This window comes from Sorex araneus, chromosome 2 (genome assembly GCF_027595985.1).
Source record: "Sorex araneus isolate mSorAra2 chromosome 2, mSorAra2.pri, whole genome shotgun sequence".
Lineage (NCBI taxonomy): Eukaryota > Metazoa > Chordata > Mammalia > Eulipotyphla > Soricidae > Sorex > Sorex araneus.
The window spans coordinates 71,624,038-71,643,433 of NC_073303.1; the positions used below are offsets into that span (position 1 = coordinate 71,624,038).

General features: G+C 40.8%; 1 protein-coding gene across 6 annotated transcripts; it reads left to right on the forward strand.

Moving 5' to 3' along the window:
* Window position 1: 1 nt before the first annotated feature.
* PEX2 (peroxisomal biogenesis factor 2) lies at window positions 2-17,064 on the forward strand. 6 transcript variants are annotated; one of them, XM_055126985.1, is made up of 5 exons: window positions 69-136; window positions 678-735; window positions 7,138-7,202; window positions 13,615-13,751; window positions 15,788-17,064. In XM_055126985.1, the coding sequence occupies exon 5, from the start codon at window positions 15,805-15,807 to the stop codon at window positions 16,711-16,713; it is 909 nt and encodes a 302-aa protein (XP_054982960.1). In that variant the 5' UTR covers window positions 69-136; window positions 678-735; window positions 7,138-7,202; window positions 13,615-13,751; window positions 15,788-15,804; the 3' UTR covers window positions 16,714-17,064. The 6 variants fall into 6 exon arrangements, with proteins under 6 accessions (XP_054982959.1, XP_054982963.1, XP_054982962.1 ...); XM_055126988.1 differs by lacking the exon at window positions 678-735 and having other exon boundaries at window positions 9-136; window positions 13,615-13,755; XM_055126987.1 differs by lacking the exon at window positions 678-735 and having other exon boundaries at window positions 9-136; window positions 15,790-17,064.
* Window positions 17,065-19,396: the final 2,332 nt, after the last annotated feature.

The following is a 19,396-nucleotide window of genomic DNA, read 5'->3' on the forward strand; positions in this document are numbered from 1 at the left end:
GGTCCTGCGTCGCTCCGGAAGCCCGCGAGTTCCGGAAACCTTGGGGCGAGCGAGTGGAGCTCGGAAAAGCCTCTGCTTCCCGGGAAGCGTTTCCGGAAAAGTTGCACGGAGCTCGGGCGTTTCGCACCCTGGTCAGGTCAGTGTCTGCGGGGCAGAGCCGTCCTGCAGGGCCGAGGCCGCGAGTGCCGCGGGGAGGGCGTGGTGTTGCACGACCTTGGAACCGGCCCCCGGGGCGCCACTCGCCCTGGTGTTTGGGCTTCTCTCTCCCTGGAAGAAACCAAAAAGATAAAATAAAAAACCCAAACAAACAAACAAACAAAAGAAAACAACCCTCGTGATTTGGGGGAAAGGCTATGAAGAAAACCTGCAATATTGACACTAGTATTACAACCGCACCACTTAGAACGTTAGACTTAAGCTTCTTTGCCCCCCCTTTTTTTTTCGGGCATTCCACAAAGTAACTTTGCAACTTTGCTGAGACAACTTTAGGAGTTCCCCCGCCGCCCCCCTATTGTGCTGCTGAGAGTTACGTATGAATGATTTTTATCAGGAAACATTCAAACCCAAATTTTAACAAAGCCCATGTTGCATGTAAAGTGTTATTTAACAAGCTTCAGGAAAAAAAAAAAGTAATCATTAAGTTACTTTTTTTTTCTAACTTACGGTTTTTCTTACAGTGGAAGCACTACAGAGAAAATTTCTTAACATTGTAATGTTTGTTAACTTCGATTTTTGGTAAGAAATATGACAATGAGTATCATTCGCGTTACCCTTGTGGTACCTTAAATTGACACACTGCATTTGTTTATGTAGTTCTTTTACAAAAAAGAAACAATGTAACAGTTAGTGAAAAGGCTTCACAGAGACGAAGTTGTTGAATGTTAAAGTCTAATTCTAGTATTCTGTAGTCTTGCAATTTCTTTTTATCTTGACATTTTAGAGTAATGACTGGAAGGCTGAGATTCTATGCTTAATTTGTTGTTTGAACAATTATCCCTAATGGCCTGCCTTTAGTTAAACCTGAACAGTAAACTTGTAATGACCTTTTGGTTTTCTTCATTTTCTCAAGGACCTTGCCCATCTTATCACTTATTTGTGTAGAGAAATTAAAATTGGAGTTGAATGACCTTGAGCCAGAGGAGATATGAAAGAAGATAGTGGAACTATGTGCAGAATCAAAAGAGAAACCTTATATATTTCTTGTGAAAAAAAAAATAAATTGAAGTAATGGATAAGAGAATGCTTGACTAACTCAAGAGACTTGGTCTCTGACTCTGGTTTACCGTGGATCAACTTTGTAATGGTCCTTCTGCTCTTCTTAGGAGTATCAACCCATCTGTGATTGTAAAACTGTTTTCTTAGAAAAACTTGTGTAGAAATTTCTTAGCGTCAGAGAGGACACAAAATAAGCCAATTCTAAGCAGTATTTTTAAAGAGCAGCTACTTTATGGGCTCTGCATGAAAAACAAGTTTCTGGTCAAGAAAAATTAAATTCATATCTTAGACTTGATGTTTTTCCACTAGCACTCAAATTTATGTTTTGATACTCATTTGTATTCAGAGTATGCGTATTTGATTGCTAGGTCTTTTTTTTTTTTAAATAACAAGATATCTTCAAGTTAATGCATTATTAAAAGCCATGAATATGCTTATATTCCGTCTCACTTGTTCAGTAGATACAAATGTAATTCTTCTTTTTAAAAAGGTTAATTTTATTGTACTTACTCCAGGCTCTGCTAGGGATTTAATCATTTGAGGTGCAGGGGATTGAACCCCCAGGACTGCAGCTTGCAAGACAAGCCCCGTATCCTTTACATTCTCTCTCTAGCCCTTTCTTTCATTTCTTTTTCCTTCAACATCTGAAGAACTGGATGACAGTCTGGTTGTTTTGAATGAATTTGAGTGGAAAGGTTTTGGGTTAAGCACTGTAGAATGGAGTTCGATCCAAATTTAACAAATACACTCTTAAAAAAACTTCCTTTTCGTATTCATAGTTTTACTAGTGTTTACCAGAAATTTACTAATTGTCAATTTGGCTTTAATATCAAGCCTTCACTTTTGTCTTCTAAAAACAGACAATAGTAATACTATTGCACACAATGTGTCACATTGAAGTTCTTCCTTTTCCTTTGCTCACATCTTTTTTTTTTCCCCTAATTTTTTATTAGTGAGTCACCAGTTACATACAGACTTACAAACTTTCATACTTGCATTTCAGGTATACAATGGTCGGGTACCCATCCCTCCACCAATGCCCATTTTCCACCACCAATGGTCCCAGCATCCCTTCCCCCACCCCATGTCCCCTCCATCCTGCCCCACCTCTGTGGCAGGGCATTCCTTTTTGTTCTCTCTCTCCTTTTGGGTGTTGTGGTTTGCAACAGAGGCATTGAGTGGCCATCATGTTTGGTCTATAGTCTGCTTTCAGCCCGAATCTCCCATCCTGAGCGGGCCCTCCTACCACCCTTTACTTGGTGGTCCTTTCTCTTCTGAGCTGTGGAGTAATCCTCCTGGTACTTATCTCTACTGTTCTTGGGTGTTAGTCTCCCATTCTGTTACTTCATATTCCACAAATGAGTGCAGTGTTTCTATGTCTGTCCCTCTCTTTCTGACTCATTTCACTTAACATGATATTTTCCATGTTGATCCACCTATATTCAAATTTCATGACTTCATCTTTTCTAACAGCTGCATAGTATTCCACTGTGTAGATGTACAAACATTTCTTTAGCCAGTCATCTGTTTGTGGGCACTCAGGTTTTTTCCAGATTTTGCTTATTATAAACAGTGCTGCAGTGAACATGTAAGTGCAGATGTCACTTCTACTATACTTTTTTGCATCTCAAGGGTATATTCCCAGAAGTGGTATTGCTGGGTCAAATGAGAGCTCAACTTTTCTGACATCTTTATTTTTTTATTTTTTTATTTCTTTTGCTTTTTGGGTCATGCCTGGCGATGCACAGGGGTTACTCCTGGCTTTGCACTCAGGAATAACCCCCGGCGGTGCTAGGGGACCATATGGGATGCTGGGATTCGAACCCGGGTCGGCCGCATGCAAGGCAAATGCCCTACCCGCTGTGCCATTGCTCCAGCCCCATCTTTATTTTTTTAAGGCTGTTCCACAATCTCTCCAGTGACCAAAACTGCAATTAAATGAGTATTCTAATAATTTCCAAGTAATTTGAATTTCCAGGCAATTAGATCCTAAAACCAAGTACTTAAAGGCCTAGTTGCTTCATGGGACTCTGGGTTTGTTCATACTGGATTGAAATTTTTATTATAGTGCATATCTATATCTGTGGTTTCTTAGCATGTAGCCTCTGAAAATAGTTTCACTAGTTGTCCTTTGTTGCTGAAATGTTTGTTTCCGTTTTAGGCCCATCGCCACCTTGTCGATATTGGACCATGGCTCCACTGCTTCTAGCAGTGTGATTTCCCAAAGTTGACTACTCTGATAAAGAGCCTCTTTCCTAATTTTGTAAGGGTTTAATTGTTCAGTTTTCAAAGGACACTTTAGCTCCTGTAGTCCCTTATTCACACTTAAGTAGTTAGTGGTATATATCAGTGCTTCCTTAGTATTTTTTTTGTTTTAAGAAGCATCTTTCTATTTCCATGTTATGTTCTGATTTTTTAACTTGCCTAGACATCTCTATTACTCTTCCGTTTTCCAAAGCCATATTCAATATTATTTTGGGAGTTGGGAGTGGTTATTTTAATTTTTTCTTCCTCTACCATGGTCCTTTTAGAAAATTCCTGCAAGGATTCTGGATGGGGAGACTTTTTTTTTTAGTTGAATATATTTATTTATATAATATTTTTATTGGCAATGATGTTGTGTGGTAAAGTTACTTGTCTCAGTCACATGGCTTGTTCATGAACCTGGGCTAGAATACAGAGCTAATCAGAACCAGTTTTTAAAATTCATTTTTAGATTTTAAGAGAAAACAATCCAGAAGCTCAAGAAAAGGTGTGGTGGGACTTACACATAGATCAGAAGACTAATCTACATGGAAAATAAAATTGTATTAATTAATGTAAGTGTGCTTTCTTAAAAGACTGTGAGGTGTCAGTTTTTTGAAAGAAGAAGGTACAGTGTCATGCTCTTTTCTCAAATATGTATTTTTGAAACTAGGCCCAAATATTGGAAATTCTGTTTTAAGTTATTCTACAAATATTTTGCTTCAGTTTTTAGTTACTTGAATAAAATTACCATGAATGATATATGGAACTCACTTGCATAAAACTATAGTTTTGAAGACTATAGTATTTGAGTTGTTATCTTCTCCAAATTCAAAAATGAAACAAGAGACAAGTAGATTACTTATTTTGCCTTCCCCCCTTTTTTTGGTCATGTATGCTATTTTGAAATTTTCATATATTTGTGAAATTTCATTGTATACCCACTGCCACATCCCAAAAGAAAATTGATATTTGTATTTGAGTGAACATCACATTGAATACCATAGTAATTTAGAGATGTAATGTCCAAAACCCAACTTACATTTTTTTCCTATAATACCTTAAAATCAGAAAAAGTTTTGTCTACAGTATTTTTTTCCATAAACTATGAGAGCTAGGTACTGTATGATTAAAGAGAGTGACAAGAGAGTAATGGCAGGTCACTTAGCAAATGTGTGGCAGAATTGGGATTTGAACTTAGGGTTGTTGATTTCTAGACCTGTTCCCCGTGCCAGAGGTCACAGTGTTCTAATGGGTCTCAGCCATAGGTTTTTCTCTCTTGCTCATGTTGGAAATGTGTTCTGGGAATCAGCATCCTGCTAAATCCCTCTTTGATGCATGTCCCATTTATTAGTATTGATTTCAATACAATGGACAGTAAATCTATCTGACTACACAAAAGAAATAAAATAATAGGGTGTCGGTTCAAAGTTTAACCCCCAGTGCTGGAACTTTATTCACATAGCCTCATAGTATGAAGCGGTAGTTTAAAATTTTTATAAACCTAAAATACAAAAGTGAACGTGTGGTTTTATTATTAACACATCTTACTATGTTGTAGCAGTACCAGTGTCATACTAAATCTTGGTTGACTTGTGGATCTGCAAAAAATAGCCTGGTAGCAGTGGTGAATGGCTTACTACTGCGGGTATTATGTGGAAATCACATGTTTTTGCTGACAACATTTACATGACTATAAATTTATATGTAGAATTTTTGTCGGAAGCATGCATTGACAAATATGCCTAATGGTAATTCATCCAGTTCGTACTGAGATTCTCAGAACAGGTCAATAATAATGTGTATATTGATAGCAGCAATGTGGGAGATGTTACTTGGTATTATAGTTAAAAATCCATGTTATCCCCTTAGTCATAATTACATTAATATTGACATACCCTTGACAATACTCTACGTGATTATTGATAGATTTCTGTCAATAACATGTTTTCAAATAAAATATATTCATTCATAATTGGTAATATACTCAATGAAAGATCTAGAATGCAGCTTTAAGAATACTTTAGTGAGATGCAGTTGTTTGCGTTATGGAATATGACACAGATAACAGTTTTATTTTGGGATTGAAAAGCATAAGAGGCAAGCTTGAGTTACTTCAGTCATACTAAGGTTACACATTAGTACTCTTAGTATATGAACAAATTTTCAGTTTTCGAGAAAATAATAATAGTGTGATATATCTAGTGATAAAGCACCTATGGGAGACCTTTTTAATAGTTTGAATGCTAGATCCTTTTGTCTGAAACATACTTCTTGATATGTCAGTCACATTAAATTAGTAAATACTATGCTTTTCAATCTTACCTTGTTTTTGCCTTAAGCATCTTTTTAACGTGTCCTTGACATAGTATCCACCCTTCATGAAATATTGAATGCCAACTTCCTTTCTTTTTATTGAATCACTGTGAGATACACATTGACAAAGTGGTTGTTCATGGTTGGTTTCAGTCATAAAGTGTTCCAGCATCCAACCCTTTACTAGTGTACATTTCCCACGACCAGTGTTCCCCCTTTCCTTCCTGGCACCCTCCGCTCCAGCCCCTCCTGCCTCTATGGCAGGCATTTTTCTTCTTTCTCCTGTTTTGGACATTATGGTTTGCAATACAGGTACGGAGAGGTTATCATGTTTGTTCCGTTACCTGCTTTCAGCGCACAGTGGATGGACTTGGGGAGTATCATGATAGTGAAATGGGTCGGAAGTAGAGGGACATAGAATGATTACAATCATTTGTGGAATATATATGTAAAAAATATATATATGAGACCAATACCCAAGGACAGCAGAAAAAAAGGGGCAAGTGGATGGGTCCACAGTTGAAAACCTGCCTCAAGTGCTGGAACAGTTGGGCTAGAGAAGGAACCACTATGACTGACAGAGCTATGCAGTTCTGAGGGTTGTATTTCCTGGCCTTGCCCAAAGGCATGTTCTCCACCCCTTCCGGCTATCTTCCTGCCCCCAAAGAATGAAATTCTAGAAAACAAAGAGAATGAAATTCCGTGATATAATAGGAAAAATAGCATTGCCTGGTTTTGGCATTCTAGAAAAATCCATTTGAATTAAATTCAGTGGTATTTGCTTCAGTTCACAACAGTTCCCACTTTGGGGGTTGGAGGGAAGATGAACTTTTTAAACTATTCAGCTTTGAGCTTATTTTGGAGAAGCAAGATTCTGATCTACAACACGATGATTGTTTTTTTAAGCTTACTTGATTTCTGGAAAGTAAGAAAGTGTCTAGCCAACAGTTGGGTCTAGATGGCTATTGGTGTAACAGCAAAGTACCAGCTAACCAAGGAGTTGGTGATTTTTTTCATTTGAAATGTGAAGACACCATGATCTTCCTTTTTAGGACGGCAAGTTGAGTGACTTTTTCAGAATTTTTCCAGCACCTTCCTTAATACTTGTTTATTAAAGGAGTCCTGTAACTGGTCTCCCTGAGCTACAGTGTCTCTTCTTCCCTTCAGTCTTATTAAATTCTACCATCATCTTAACCTTCTAAAATGTATACCCCTTTGGTGTCTCTTCTCGGTGATTGCTCATACTTGCAAAATCATTGCAGTTTGCTTAACACGAGGTCTTTTCACTGTGGGTTGAGTCTGCGGGCCAGTTTTTAGCCAGCCTGTTCTGGTCACAGCAGATGACTGCTCCTTTGCTTTCAGATACCAAGTGCAACCACACTGATAATTAAAAACTGGGAAGATCATTCTTGTTGGACTGTCTCCTAGTAAGTCTGATTCCCCTCTCTGATTGCGTGCTTTGCTTGCTGGGAGGCCTGCTTCAATCCCTGGCGCTGCATTGGTCCCCCGGCACTGCTGCATCTGGCCCCCAAACCAGCACTGTAGCACTGTCATCCTGTTCATCGATTTGCTCAAGTGGGCACCAGTAATTTTTCCATTGTGAGACTTGTTATTGTTACTGTTTTTGACATATCAAATTCACCACGAGTAGCTTGCCAGGCTCCTGCCATGCGGGCGGAATACTCTCGGTTGCTTGTTGGGCTCTCCGAGAGGGGCGGAGGAATTGAACCCAGCTCGGCCATGTGCAAGACAAACGACCTACCTGCTGTGCTATTGCCCCGGTCCCCCAAAACCAGAAATTAAGTTAATTTAAGACTGCTTAAGTAAAAGGATGATAGCTGAAAGTTAAGCAGTGAAGCAAAATCCCCTAGTATCCAGGAGAATGACTGGGCATTTGTAGGAACTTTATAAACTTTGGTTAAGTTAGGTAGCCATTTATCAGAATTTGCCCTGCTTACATTATTATGTTAACAATTCCCTTATGTGATTTTAAATCATCTTTGTCATTTTTCTGTGCTTTTTCCCTATCATGGGCAAATGTTATTGTAGAGCAAGGGTGGGAAGATCCCATACACAGATTCATTGAATGACAAGTTGTATTTTATGATTTTTCTTTTTTGTACTCCTGGGCATTGTCCTTCTCTAAAGCTCATCTTACAGAATAACTGTACTTGCAGGAGAAAAAAGAAAAAGAGTCTGATAGCACAGCGGTTGGGCTTTTGCCTTTCATGCGGCCGACCCGTGTTTGATTCCTCCGCCCCTCTCGGAGAGCCCGGCAAGCTACTGAGAGTATCTCGCCCTCTCAGCGGAGCCTGGAGCGTGCATATTGGATATGCCAAAAACAGAAACAATAAGTCTCTCAGTGAGAGACATTACTGGTGCCCGCTCGAACAAATTGATGAGCAGTGGGATAACAGCGACAGTGATATACTGGTGGTAAACCAAGTAACATTGGGTGCTTCTCTCAGACTGGCCTGTATATGCTTTTTCTGCCCAGTGAAGCACCCCAGAGTCAGATGTTATCTGCATGCACCGCCATACTATTCTGTACTCCTGGGTTCCCAGGGTGCTTCCTGCAGTAGGGGATAGTACCCTTGGGTGTAGTTATGACATGCTTTGTTTTTATTCTGTTAAAGAAGATAGATTTCCAGGATGGGGAAGGGTGCTAAGTGAATTTCTTTTTTTAATAAGGCAGCAGACCAAGTACATTTGGGAACTTCTGGCTGAGTCAATATTTCCTAGGAAAAATTTATTTTACCACAGGTTGATTGAGGTATTAGTATAAGTGGTAATAAAGATTTCAGTCTTTGAAACGAGCTGTGCCAAAATCAACTCCCAGTCTTTTCTTCCTATGCCCATCCCTAGCCAAAGCAGCAGTATTGTAATAATACTACTGTTTTACAGTTTCCAGACCTCGTTCCTAACATTATCTGGTTTAATCTCAACAGTTTCGTGAGATAGCTGTTATTTCCAGCTTTTAAAAGAACCACAGGCTTAAGACTTTTTTTAAGATCATGTGGCAAGTATGTGACAGAGCTGTAACTCTCAAGTCCAGGTCTGACTATGTTTAAGTCTGGTTTTAGTTGTGTGTGTGTGTGTGTGTGTGTTTCCATTCTATCTTGGTTGCTTAAAAGGAAACAGCACACAGCATAGGAGGGTCAATCTACATGGATGGATTGTTGTGTATAATGAACTCTTCAATGTTTAAAACTAAAAGAGGTCACAGAAATGACTAAAATAAATGTTGGAGTAATATTAATGCTTCAAAATAAAACATGAAGCAAAATGTAGAAAAGCAAATTATTCATTTGGAAGAATAAAGATTTAAGAGCAACTTTGTAATGATCTTTTGGTTTATTAAAGAATCTTCTGTAGGAAGATTAAACCCAGCTGTTGTTAACATATACGAGGCCAGGCCTTGGGAGTAAAAGCAGAAAGGGTCGGGAGAAGTAAAACTGTAACTGAAGGGATGGAAGAATTTTTGGTAATACTGATTGTCAAATACTGAATTGGTTAGAGTATGTATTATGTCTCCTTTGCTGCAGACAGTAAAAATTTCTGTCTTTGCTAAATGTCTTATTTTTAAATTTATTTTCAGTCACCATGACATTACCAAGTTCCTCATGATTAGGTTACAGGTACACAGTGTTTTACCACCTTGTAATCCCTTCACCAGTGTCCACCTCCCTCCACCAAGGCCCCACCCCCATTTGCCTCCCACCCACCAGCTGCTTCTCTGAGAGGCTCTTTTTTATTTTTATATATAAATTCCTGAACTGCAGTTTGCAGTCCTGTTGCTGATAGAGTTTGACTTGGAACACTTGACCACCTCTCTGCACCACCTCCTCCTCCCAATCGAACCCTTCCCTCCACCGTGGACACTACCCCCTCCCTGTCCTCTGCCCAGCATCCGCAAGTGGCTTGCTTCCTACTGAGTGTCAGTTCTCACGTTCTTTGTTTCCATTGTCTGTGAGTATTTGTTGTTCCACTATTATGTTCCTTTATGACCCTAATAAGCAGATGAGGGAGATTGTACTGTGTGGCTGTCTCCCTCAGACCTCACTCCGAAGTGCTCTCTAGGTCCTTCCAGGTAGCCGCAAATTTCATGACTTTATCTTTCCTTATGGCCAACTAATATTTCATTGTGTGTAGGTACCATAGTTTGTTTATTTAACTGAATGTTTTCAAGTAGGATTTCACCAAAACCAAATAAATTTCTCTGGAGAGTGACTTCTTTTGATTAGTTTTTCACTAAATTAACATGAGCCTTAGCAAGAGAGATTTTCCTTCCCTCACAATCCAGTTCATCTCAGATGCTCTCTGAAATATTCAGTCAGTGCATTAATTTGCTACCAAAGCACTCATTCCATTGTGTATAGGTTCGGCAAACATTTACTTAACATCTACACTAAGCCCAACTTTGTGGTAAATTCTGTAAGAATGCAACGGCCACGATTTGAAACTGATTATGACTCTAGTATCTAATGCTGCATAAATTGGCACCACTGACTCCTACATAAGCCACTTATTTCATCTGAATTCAACTGTCTAAGAATTATAGTCACAACAGTTTAATATGGGGAAACCTAGTATCCACAGCTCAGTATGGTTAGCTCTTCAGGGGGACCTTGATAATAAGGAGAACTTTGCTTAGCATTCAGAGCTCAGGCTACAAACTCTGGACAAGATGCCTAATCGCAGATAGTGCTGCTATAAGTCAACACATCTTAGTTGCTTGGGAGGATCTTGCCTGAGGAAAACTGAACTAAGTATCAGAATCACTCTGGAGGTAGTAGCTGCTTTGCCAACTAAATTTTGGGTATTCATCTCTAACTGGCTAAGAGTTAGGGAGAGAGATTCACGTAACCAAAATCTGTTGCACGTCATTGAGGACTCAGGTGTGTACCATACACAGCTGTTCCCAGAGTTCGAAATGATAAGGAAATTTGGGGAGCTCGTTTGGAGGTTCTACAGGGGAATGTGCGGCTACTCATGTCCCCTCAATAGAAGAACCCCTGCCCAGTCTGTCTGGGGGAAAAAGCAAGGAGGTGCAAATCTCTGAGTCCTCAGCATATGGTAGGGTCAGGCTGAATGTGATTGTTGTGTTAGTGTAATCTGTGGATGGCCTTTGTCCTCCTAAGCACCACCTAGAAAAGAAAGGGAAAGCTTGAGTCAGTGGGGGATTTGTAACCTCTTTAGATTAGGAATGAAAACTAACCAGAAATGAGTTTGGGAGGGCTGGAGTGAGTACCACATGGAACCATATGAGTGATAGATTGGGGAGCAGGGAAAGGAGTGAGCACAATTACAAATTATGATTTGCAGTGGACTAGCCCTGCAGTTTGGTGGGGTAGGGCACACCCAATGGTGCTCAAGGCTGACTCCTGGCTCTGCACTTAGGGATCACTCCTGGCAGGCTCAGGGGACCATTTGGGGTGCCAGAGATTGAACCTGGGTTGACTGTGTGCAAGACAAGCACCATATCTCCTGTCCTATGCCTTTAGCCTGTATTTTTTAACATCACTAGGGAACTTGCTAGAAAAGTAGATTTGTGATTCTCATCCCAAGGCTAATGAATCAAAGATTGATTGAGACCTTTACATCTAACAAGTCTCTGAGTGATTGTGATAAACGTTCGAGTTTCAAAACCACGAGACAACAAGAACAGTGAGACCACGGGACTGGATAAGATGACATGTAATACCAGTGGGCTTAGCTAATGAAATGGAATAGTAACTGCAGTAGGAAAACTCAGATTTTATTATCAGGAAACTTTCAGTTTTAATAAACAGGCTCTAGCTATCTTGTTTATGTCACGCCCTTCTTGGTCATAGCACAGAAGTAAATCAAGTGAATTTAAAATAGATTAGTCCTAATCAGATCTGCAGACTCTCCACCCAGGTATTTTTCTCATATCTACTTACAGAATTTTTTCCCTCTTAGAAGTCTCATGGGAACCTCAGATCTCAAGCCCCACATGTGTCTTGTTATCTCTCCCTTCCGATGCATATCTCTGTGCTTTGCTTTATAGAACTGCACTACTGTCCATCCAGTCAGTTATTTTTAACTTATTTCTCAGTAAATTATTTTGATTCTACCATTGAAGTTATCAAAGGTTCCTGTTTCTCTCCATCCCTACTGGTTCCTAATTGACACCATCATTGCTTTCTCACTAGATCACTTTAATAGTCATTTGGCTATCATCTTAGCTACTGCATTCCCCCAGTTTCCAGTCTGTCCTCCGTGTGGTTAAAATCGGCTGGCTGAAATGCAAGTTTGATCAGTTCTTTGCTTCTGCCTATGCAGTTGCTCCCCAGTACTTTTCTTTTGAATGTACCGTCTAACTAGTACATTGGGCAGGGCACTTGCCTTGCACAGGCCCAACCTCGATTCAACTCCCACAACCCAGTGTGGTCCCCCAAGCCCCACAGGAGTGGTTCCTGAATGCAGAGCCATGAGTAAATACTGAGCACAGTCTGGAGTGGTTCCCCACCCCCCCCAAACAAACAAAAAAAAATTAAATGAAGTAATATGTCCTTTTTAACTTGGCCCTGGAGTCATTGGGTTAGGTCTCTTGACTTACTATGTAGCCGTATCTCTTTATCTTTGTCTTTTTAGACCTTTCCTGCTATTCCCTCCTATTGAAGGAATATTCCTTAACTTCTTTGACTAGGCTGACGCTGCTAATCCTTCAGGGGACCGCTGAGATATTGCTTCTTTTACAAACCCTTCTTTGACCTTCTGAAGTCTAGTTCCAAGTAAATATCCAGAATTTCCCTCTTGCATTTCATGTATTACTGCTATTGTAGTTGTCTTTTTTTATTTATTAGACTTTCTCCCCTTCTAGACCTACTAGATTGTAGTGACCCCAAGGTTTAAGAATATCTGCTATATCATCATCATGGGCTCTGAAACATAACCTGTAAATAGCAGGTGCATAGCAAACTTGTTGAAATAAGTATTAATATTCTGATTGTGGCCATTTGAAATAATTGTAAAGGTTAATGGTCAGTTCCCTCTACCATTGCTCCCAGGTTTCCTCCCGCCACCCCCATGGTCTTTTGAAATAGGTTTAAGGAGTCCATGGATAGGAATTTGTATTTTTTACCCTTCACTCATCCCTATTCATTTAATCCTCTCTATTTATCATTTCATATATTTATCATTTTTTAATGTATCATTTATCATTCATTGTATTAAGTGCATTCTGTATGCTGGACACTATGCTAGCTGTTAAATTTCTACTTGACATGATTCAAATAGTCTGCAAGAGGAGCTGTCCTGTTGTGGAGGAAATAGATAATTTAAAAGTAGCTTATGTATGCCACATCAAAGCCTAGAAAGAGAACCAAGTGCTCAGAAGACAGCTCGGAGATGCAGCCAACATCATTTGGAGAGCCAGGAAGTAGTGATGTACATCAAATTTAGCATTTAAAATAGTTTGGATGACTTTTTCAGGTAAAGACTAGGAGCAGACTGTCCAGCCAAAGAAACAGATAGAAGATGTCCACGAGTGGACAAGAGAAGGTGCTGCTTTATGACCATAGGTCAAGGCACTGGGAAGGAAAGCAGGCTAGGCGTGATATGGGGAGGTTTGTGCTTTATAATTCTTATGGTATGAAAGACACTGAAGGAAGTTGATACTGAGCTAGATCAACAAGATCTAGCACAGCGGAGAGATGGGAGCAGTCAGGATTTAAGGAAGGATTTGGAAGGCATAGGATAGTGAATGGATATGAAAGACATTTTGGATGAAAAAATAGACCAGACTGTTAGTGGTGAACTAGACTTGTACAGAGTGACAGAAACTCTCCTAACCACCTTCTTTCTCTCCTATAGTTCCTAACTAATATGAAGCCAGGATTTTACAGAATAACTTGCAGCAAAACTCCCTACTGCCATAACCATCGACTTGCAAACTCTTGAAGGAGGTAGAAAAGGGGAAAGGAAAGGTCACCCAGGAAGCCTCTGGCCTTGTGAGTAAGAAACATTCTTGTTAACTTGTTGGGGGAGAAAAATAGCACCTAACTCATCATCTCATAGTCATTTTTGTTTCTTGTACTTCAACTTGTTAAACATGTAATGTTCTGCAACTCAGTCACATGGGATTCGTGGAGAATTTTAAAAACTTCCCTCTCTGGTGACTAAGCTCTGAATATTCCAGTCTCAGCTTTACATCAGCATGCATTTTCTGATCCTTCCAAGAAATCATATTTAGCATTCTTTAGTAACACTCATTAATATGTTTTAAGATTTTAAGCACTTTGAAGGCTGTTGTTTTCTCCAGCCCTTAGATTTGTAAGTGAAGAAGCCAAGTCAGATAAGGTGAAATGTCTTTTCTGAGATCACATGGCCACTGGCAGCGGAAAGTCAGTGTGCGTCCGGCCCTCTATAACTTAGAGTTTGCAGGGAGGAGGGGCAGGTCTTTCAGAGGCTGAGAGAGCATCCTCAGATCTTCTCGCCCCTTCTCACCCGCTCTTGTCAGATCCCGGAACTAAGCAGGGTGAAGCCTGGTTAGTACTTGGATGGAAGATCATCATCAGTCTTTGTGTGTTGGCCCATTTTCATAAGTAAGTTTAGAGATTTCTTATCCTGGTTTGGCTTTGTCCATTTGTTAGTAAGATAGAAGTAACTAAACTAATCCCTAGGGCTAGGAAGACAGTATAGGAGTGAGTGAAGTTTCATGCCTGCATGTGGCCAGCCCCGTTTAATCCCCTGCACCAACAACATCACTAGCTACACCGTTGGATGCCCCAAGAACAGTAGGAAATGGCGGGAGAGACCGCTGAGCTCCCCGGGGTGGCCAGGGCTAGTCCCAGCAATACCACAGCCTAAGACCCAGCTGCAAACTAGTTGACAGGAATCACCTGTAGGGTACGCTGAGTGTGACTTGGGAACTACTCTCAATGAATTAATTAATCACGTTAGCCTTTAACATGCACATAATAAGCATTTAATAAAGGTTTTGAATCTTTAAAACTAAACACTGATCCACTTACATATTTTATTTTTTAAGATTTTTTCCCTTTATCACCTAAGTGTTTCCTTAGCATGTTTATAATAGAATCAGTGTTTTTTATATCATAGCTTTATTAGAAAACTATGTGATAGGTACTTTGAAAAATTAGTAATGACATTTCTGCAGTCATGTTATTTTGTTGTATTGAATTTTTTTCCATAGTGTGAGAGAAGAAAATAATGAAGATGTTTTTATTATTTAAACTTACTTTATAAATATCAAGTAGTTTTTAAAAAGAGTACATGACTTCTTGACAAATAAATCTCAGAATCAGTAAAAGCAGTGAAAATGAAACTGAGGACTTTTCTTACCTTACTATCTTTAGCAGAGTTGCATATAAAAGCAGTGTTCGTTGTTTTTATTAAGTCCATATAATTTTCCATTTTTCGTTTTATTAATAAGCCCCATCACTATTAGCTTCAGGATTTTGCTATCTTTCTGCTAAAGTATATGACTGAAGTTAGTTAATTAGAGGTATGTTGCGGAAATGTGCTTCTGTTGTGAAATCAAATTAAAACCTGTTTGTTACTCCTTTGATGTGCATTGTCAGAAAGGAAAAAGAAAAGAGAGGAAAAGTGGGCCTGAGAGAGAATACTGGCTTGCCTTACACGGGGCCCATCCTGGCTTGATTTCCATCATTCTATGTGGTCCCAGCTTACTGTCAGGAGTGACAGCCGGGTACAGAGCCGGGTGTAAGCCCTGACAACCGCCAGATGTACAAACACAACCCACCCCCCCAAAAAAAGGAGAAGAGAATGAGGGAGGGAAGGAGAGAGAGAGAGAGAGAGAGAGAGAGAGAGAGAGAGAGAGAGAGAGAGAGAGAGAGAGTTCCAAGTAAGAAATGATTGATTATTTACTACTGCTCTTCCACGACAGAAAGGCCCGATTTCTGTGATTCCTATCATGTCTATGTCAAAGTTTCCCACGTGTTAGTTGAGATGATATTATGCTAGTGCAGCTGCTTGACAAACTCCCTGTTGTACTTTTTCCTAGAGGCCCCCAAGGCAGGCATGGCTTCGGGAGAAAAGTTGAAGAGGACAGACAGAGTGCTAAGAGTCAGTCAGCTGGACGCGCTGGAGCTGAACAAGGCCCTGGAGCAGCTCCTTTGGTCCCAGTTTACCCAGTGCTTCCACGGGTTCAAGCCAGGCCTGTTGGCCCACGTGGAGCCAGAAGTGAAGGCGCTCCTGTGGCTGCTCTTGTGGCGATTCACCGTCTACTCCAGAAACGCCACCGTGGGGCAGTCGGTTTTGAATATCCAGTACAAGAATGACCTGTCCTCCAACTACCAGCCCCCGACCAAGAGCCAGAAGCTCTGGTACGCCGCCTGCACGGTGGGCGGGACGTGGCTCGAGGAACGCTGCTACGACCTGTTCCGGAACCACCACTTGGCGTCGTTCGGGAGAGTGAAGCAGTGCCTCAACGTCACCATCGGGCTCTTCAAGTTAGGAGGGCTGATTAACTTCCTGGTGTTCCTTCAGAGAGGCAAGTTCGCCACCTTGACGGAACGCCTCCTGGGCATCCACTCGGTGTTCTGTAAGCCCCAGAGTGCCCGTCAGGTCAGCTTTGAGTACATGAACAGGGAACTGCTCTGGCACGGCTTCGCCGAGTTCCTGATTTTCCTCCTACCCCTGATCAATATCCAGAAGCTGAAGGCCAAGTTGTCTTCCTGGTGCATCCCTGTGAGCGGTGCCCCCAACGGTGACAGTGTGTTAGCCACCAGTGGCAAAGAATGCTCTCTGTGTGGAGAGTGGCCCACCATGCCGCACACCATCGGCTGCGAGCACATCTTCTGTTACTACTGTGTCAAGAGCAGCTTTTTGTTTGACATCAACTTCACGTGTCCCAAGTGTGGCTCAGAGACGCAGAGTGTGCAGCCATTGAAATCGGGGATTGAAATGTCAGAAGTGAATGCTCTCTAGTCACGTCAAGTGCTTTCTCTGAAGAAAATGGTATCATTATGTCTAGATCCTTCATCGTCATCACCCCATTTTTTAGATGTCTCTAAGAGGGTGTGGGTTGCTCAGTTACTAAGTTACCATCTTCTCTCTTTTCAGGTTTTACTGAACTCTTATCATAAAAAAACCATGTAATGCTAAATATATTATGAAAATACCTTTTTTAAACAAAAAATCATTGCATTAAATGTTAATGTCATGAATAATGCGTAGTTGTTTTTTTGTTGTTAGATGACCACTAGGAATATATTTTCATTTTGCTGCTCCTAAAAAGAGGTTAAACTTTAAAAATAAAAGAGTTTGGAGACTCTGGAATGAGCGTGCATTTGTTCTCACAAATAACATGATGCCATTGTAATCTGGTCATGATAAGGCCATGTTTTAAACCTTAAGATCTGATGCCCCAGTTGTAACCTTAAGCTTTTCTTTGAAGACTTTTTTTTCAAGGAGATCATTTGGCTTCATTCTCAGGAATGATGGCTCCTAGAAGCCTAAAACTGATGTTTTTCCAGCTTTTTGATCTCACTAAAGCAAGAGCTTCTTGCCTAATATTTCCAGTAAAGTCCAGGCACTCACTGTCATTAGTCTGCCTGGGATTACTTGCACATTCCTGACCCAGGATGGATAAACAGTGTTGCTCATTACTCAAATCAGGGTGAAACCACTTCATTGATACCACATGAACTAAAATAGTAGAGGAGGCATTTCACCACAGGATACTGTGGTACTGTCATAAGCACGGTGTTGATGGATAAAGACAGTAGAGCCTCAGGATCTACATTTGCCTTCTTTATACTTGATTCTGCTTGCACTGTTTGTCATTATTTTTGTTCGTTTGGGAGGCCACACCTTAGGGTTTACTCCTGGCTCTGCACTCATGGATCACTGCAGGTATGACCCAAGGGACTTTATGTGGTGCCAGGGATCAAACCCAGGTCAGTTACATGCAAGGCAGCCAGCTGTGTTACCTGTGTGCTCTTGCTTTGGTTCCACTACTTGCATTTTTTAATTTTATGAGTGATCAGGTTTGAAATGGACATAAGTAACTGAATTGTTGTTGAGATCTCAGATTTGAAAGGATGAAAACCAACAAAATTTTACTAGACCAAATCTATAATCTGAGTAGGTGCCATATTGTCAGAATTTTAATGAAGAAACACAGTAGATTCTACATTTGCTAATGAATAGAGTTATCAGTCTTATGGGGATTGCATTTTCTTTCTCATAAACCCTAATGCCAATTCAAACAGTATGTTCGTTTTTTTTTTTCTAAATTTTTCTTTTTTAAAAAAAAAATCTTAGTCCTTTTTCTTTTTTAATCTGCCACCCCACCCTCACCCTGACCTCACAAGCTCCAGGAACTGCGCTTTTCTGTTCATAGGGTTCTAGCTGGGCAACTAAAACATATTTTGTTAGCTGAGTGACTAAACCTAACTTCACAGATAGGACAGATAGAGATGTTTTTGTTTTGGGTGGAGGACATCACTGTGGTAATACATATTTTTTGTTGTTGAGGTATCATGATTTACAATGACATGTGTGTCTGTGTTATATGTAACTTATGTATATGGTTTAGAGGCGAGGCAGCATAGAGTGTTGCTCAGGGGCAATCCTTAGCTCTTTGCTTGGGGGTCACTCAGCAGTGCCAAGAGACGGTGCAGTGCCAGGGATGGAACTGGGGCCCCGGCATGCAGAGTAGGCTTCGCATGTGCTCTGCTCATTGAACTATCCAGCCCAGCAATGCTGATATTAGTGTGGGTCTGACTCCACCCAGGACCCAATACACAGGCAGATATGGGAAGGGATTTGAAATGCAAGATAATCATTATGGATCCACACCAGTGAGAGAAAATGACAAATAAGCAGAGACAGACACACAGAAATATGAGGTAGACGTATCAGAGCCTGGTAGCATTGGCCAACCAGGGAAGGTGCTCTGGAGCCAGCAGTCAGGCCCTTGGATCTGCACATTCAACCACTAGACGTGCCTCTTTGGGAAACTCGTGACCATGGGCACAGCTGCTCTGCAAGGCTAAGGCAGACATTAAAGAGCGTGACCTGAAAGCAGCTGCCAACCTACTGATGGGCAGTCAGATTTACTCCGGTTGATACCTTGTGTATTAGATGCATTCATGAGTAAACTGAAACTCTTCCCCTCATAGGATTTGTGTTCTTGAAGGAATGATGGTAAATGCAGGTGTTAGATACTTTCAGATGTTAGAAATACTTGGAAGAAAGGTGAAAGCCACAAGGGATGGTGTTTCATTTTAGTGGTTTTTGTTTCTGAAACAGTTGAGTAGGCCCAAAAAGTAAAAGCAAGGAATTAGGGCCAGAGAGATAGTATCCGAGGTTAGGTGCTTGCCTTGCACCTGCTAGCCAGTGGGCAGTCCACAGCACCCTCGATGGTTTTCCTCAGCACTGCTAGGAATGATCTCTGACAGCAGAACCAGGTATAAACTCAGGGGCCAGGGCAATACCACAGCTGGTAGGGCGTTTGCCTTGCACACTGCTGGCCCAGGTACAACCCCCAGCATCCTACATGGTCCCCCAAGCACCACCAAGTAAGTCCTGAGTGCAGAGCCAGGAGTAAACCCCTGAGCATCACTGGGTGTGACCCAAAAAGAAAATTAATTAATTAATTAATTTA

Bases quoted from the DNA above. Each gene is read 5' to 3' on its own strand.
- PEX2 (XM_055126984.1), top strand. From the start codon at position 15,805: ATGGCTTCGGGAGAAAAGTTGAAGAGGACAGACAGAGTGCTAAGAGTC.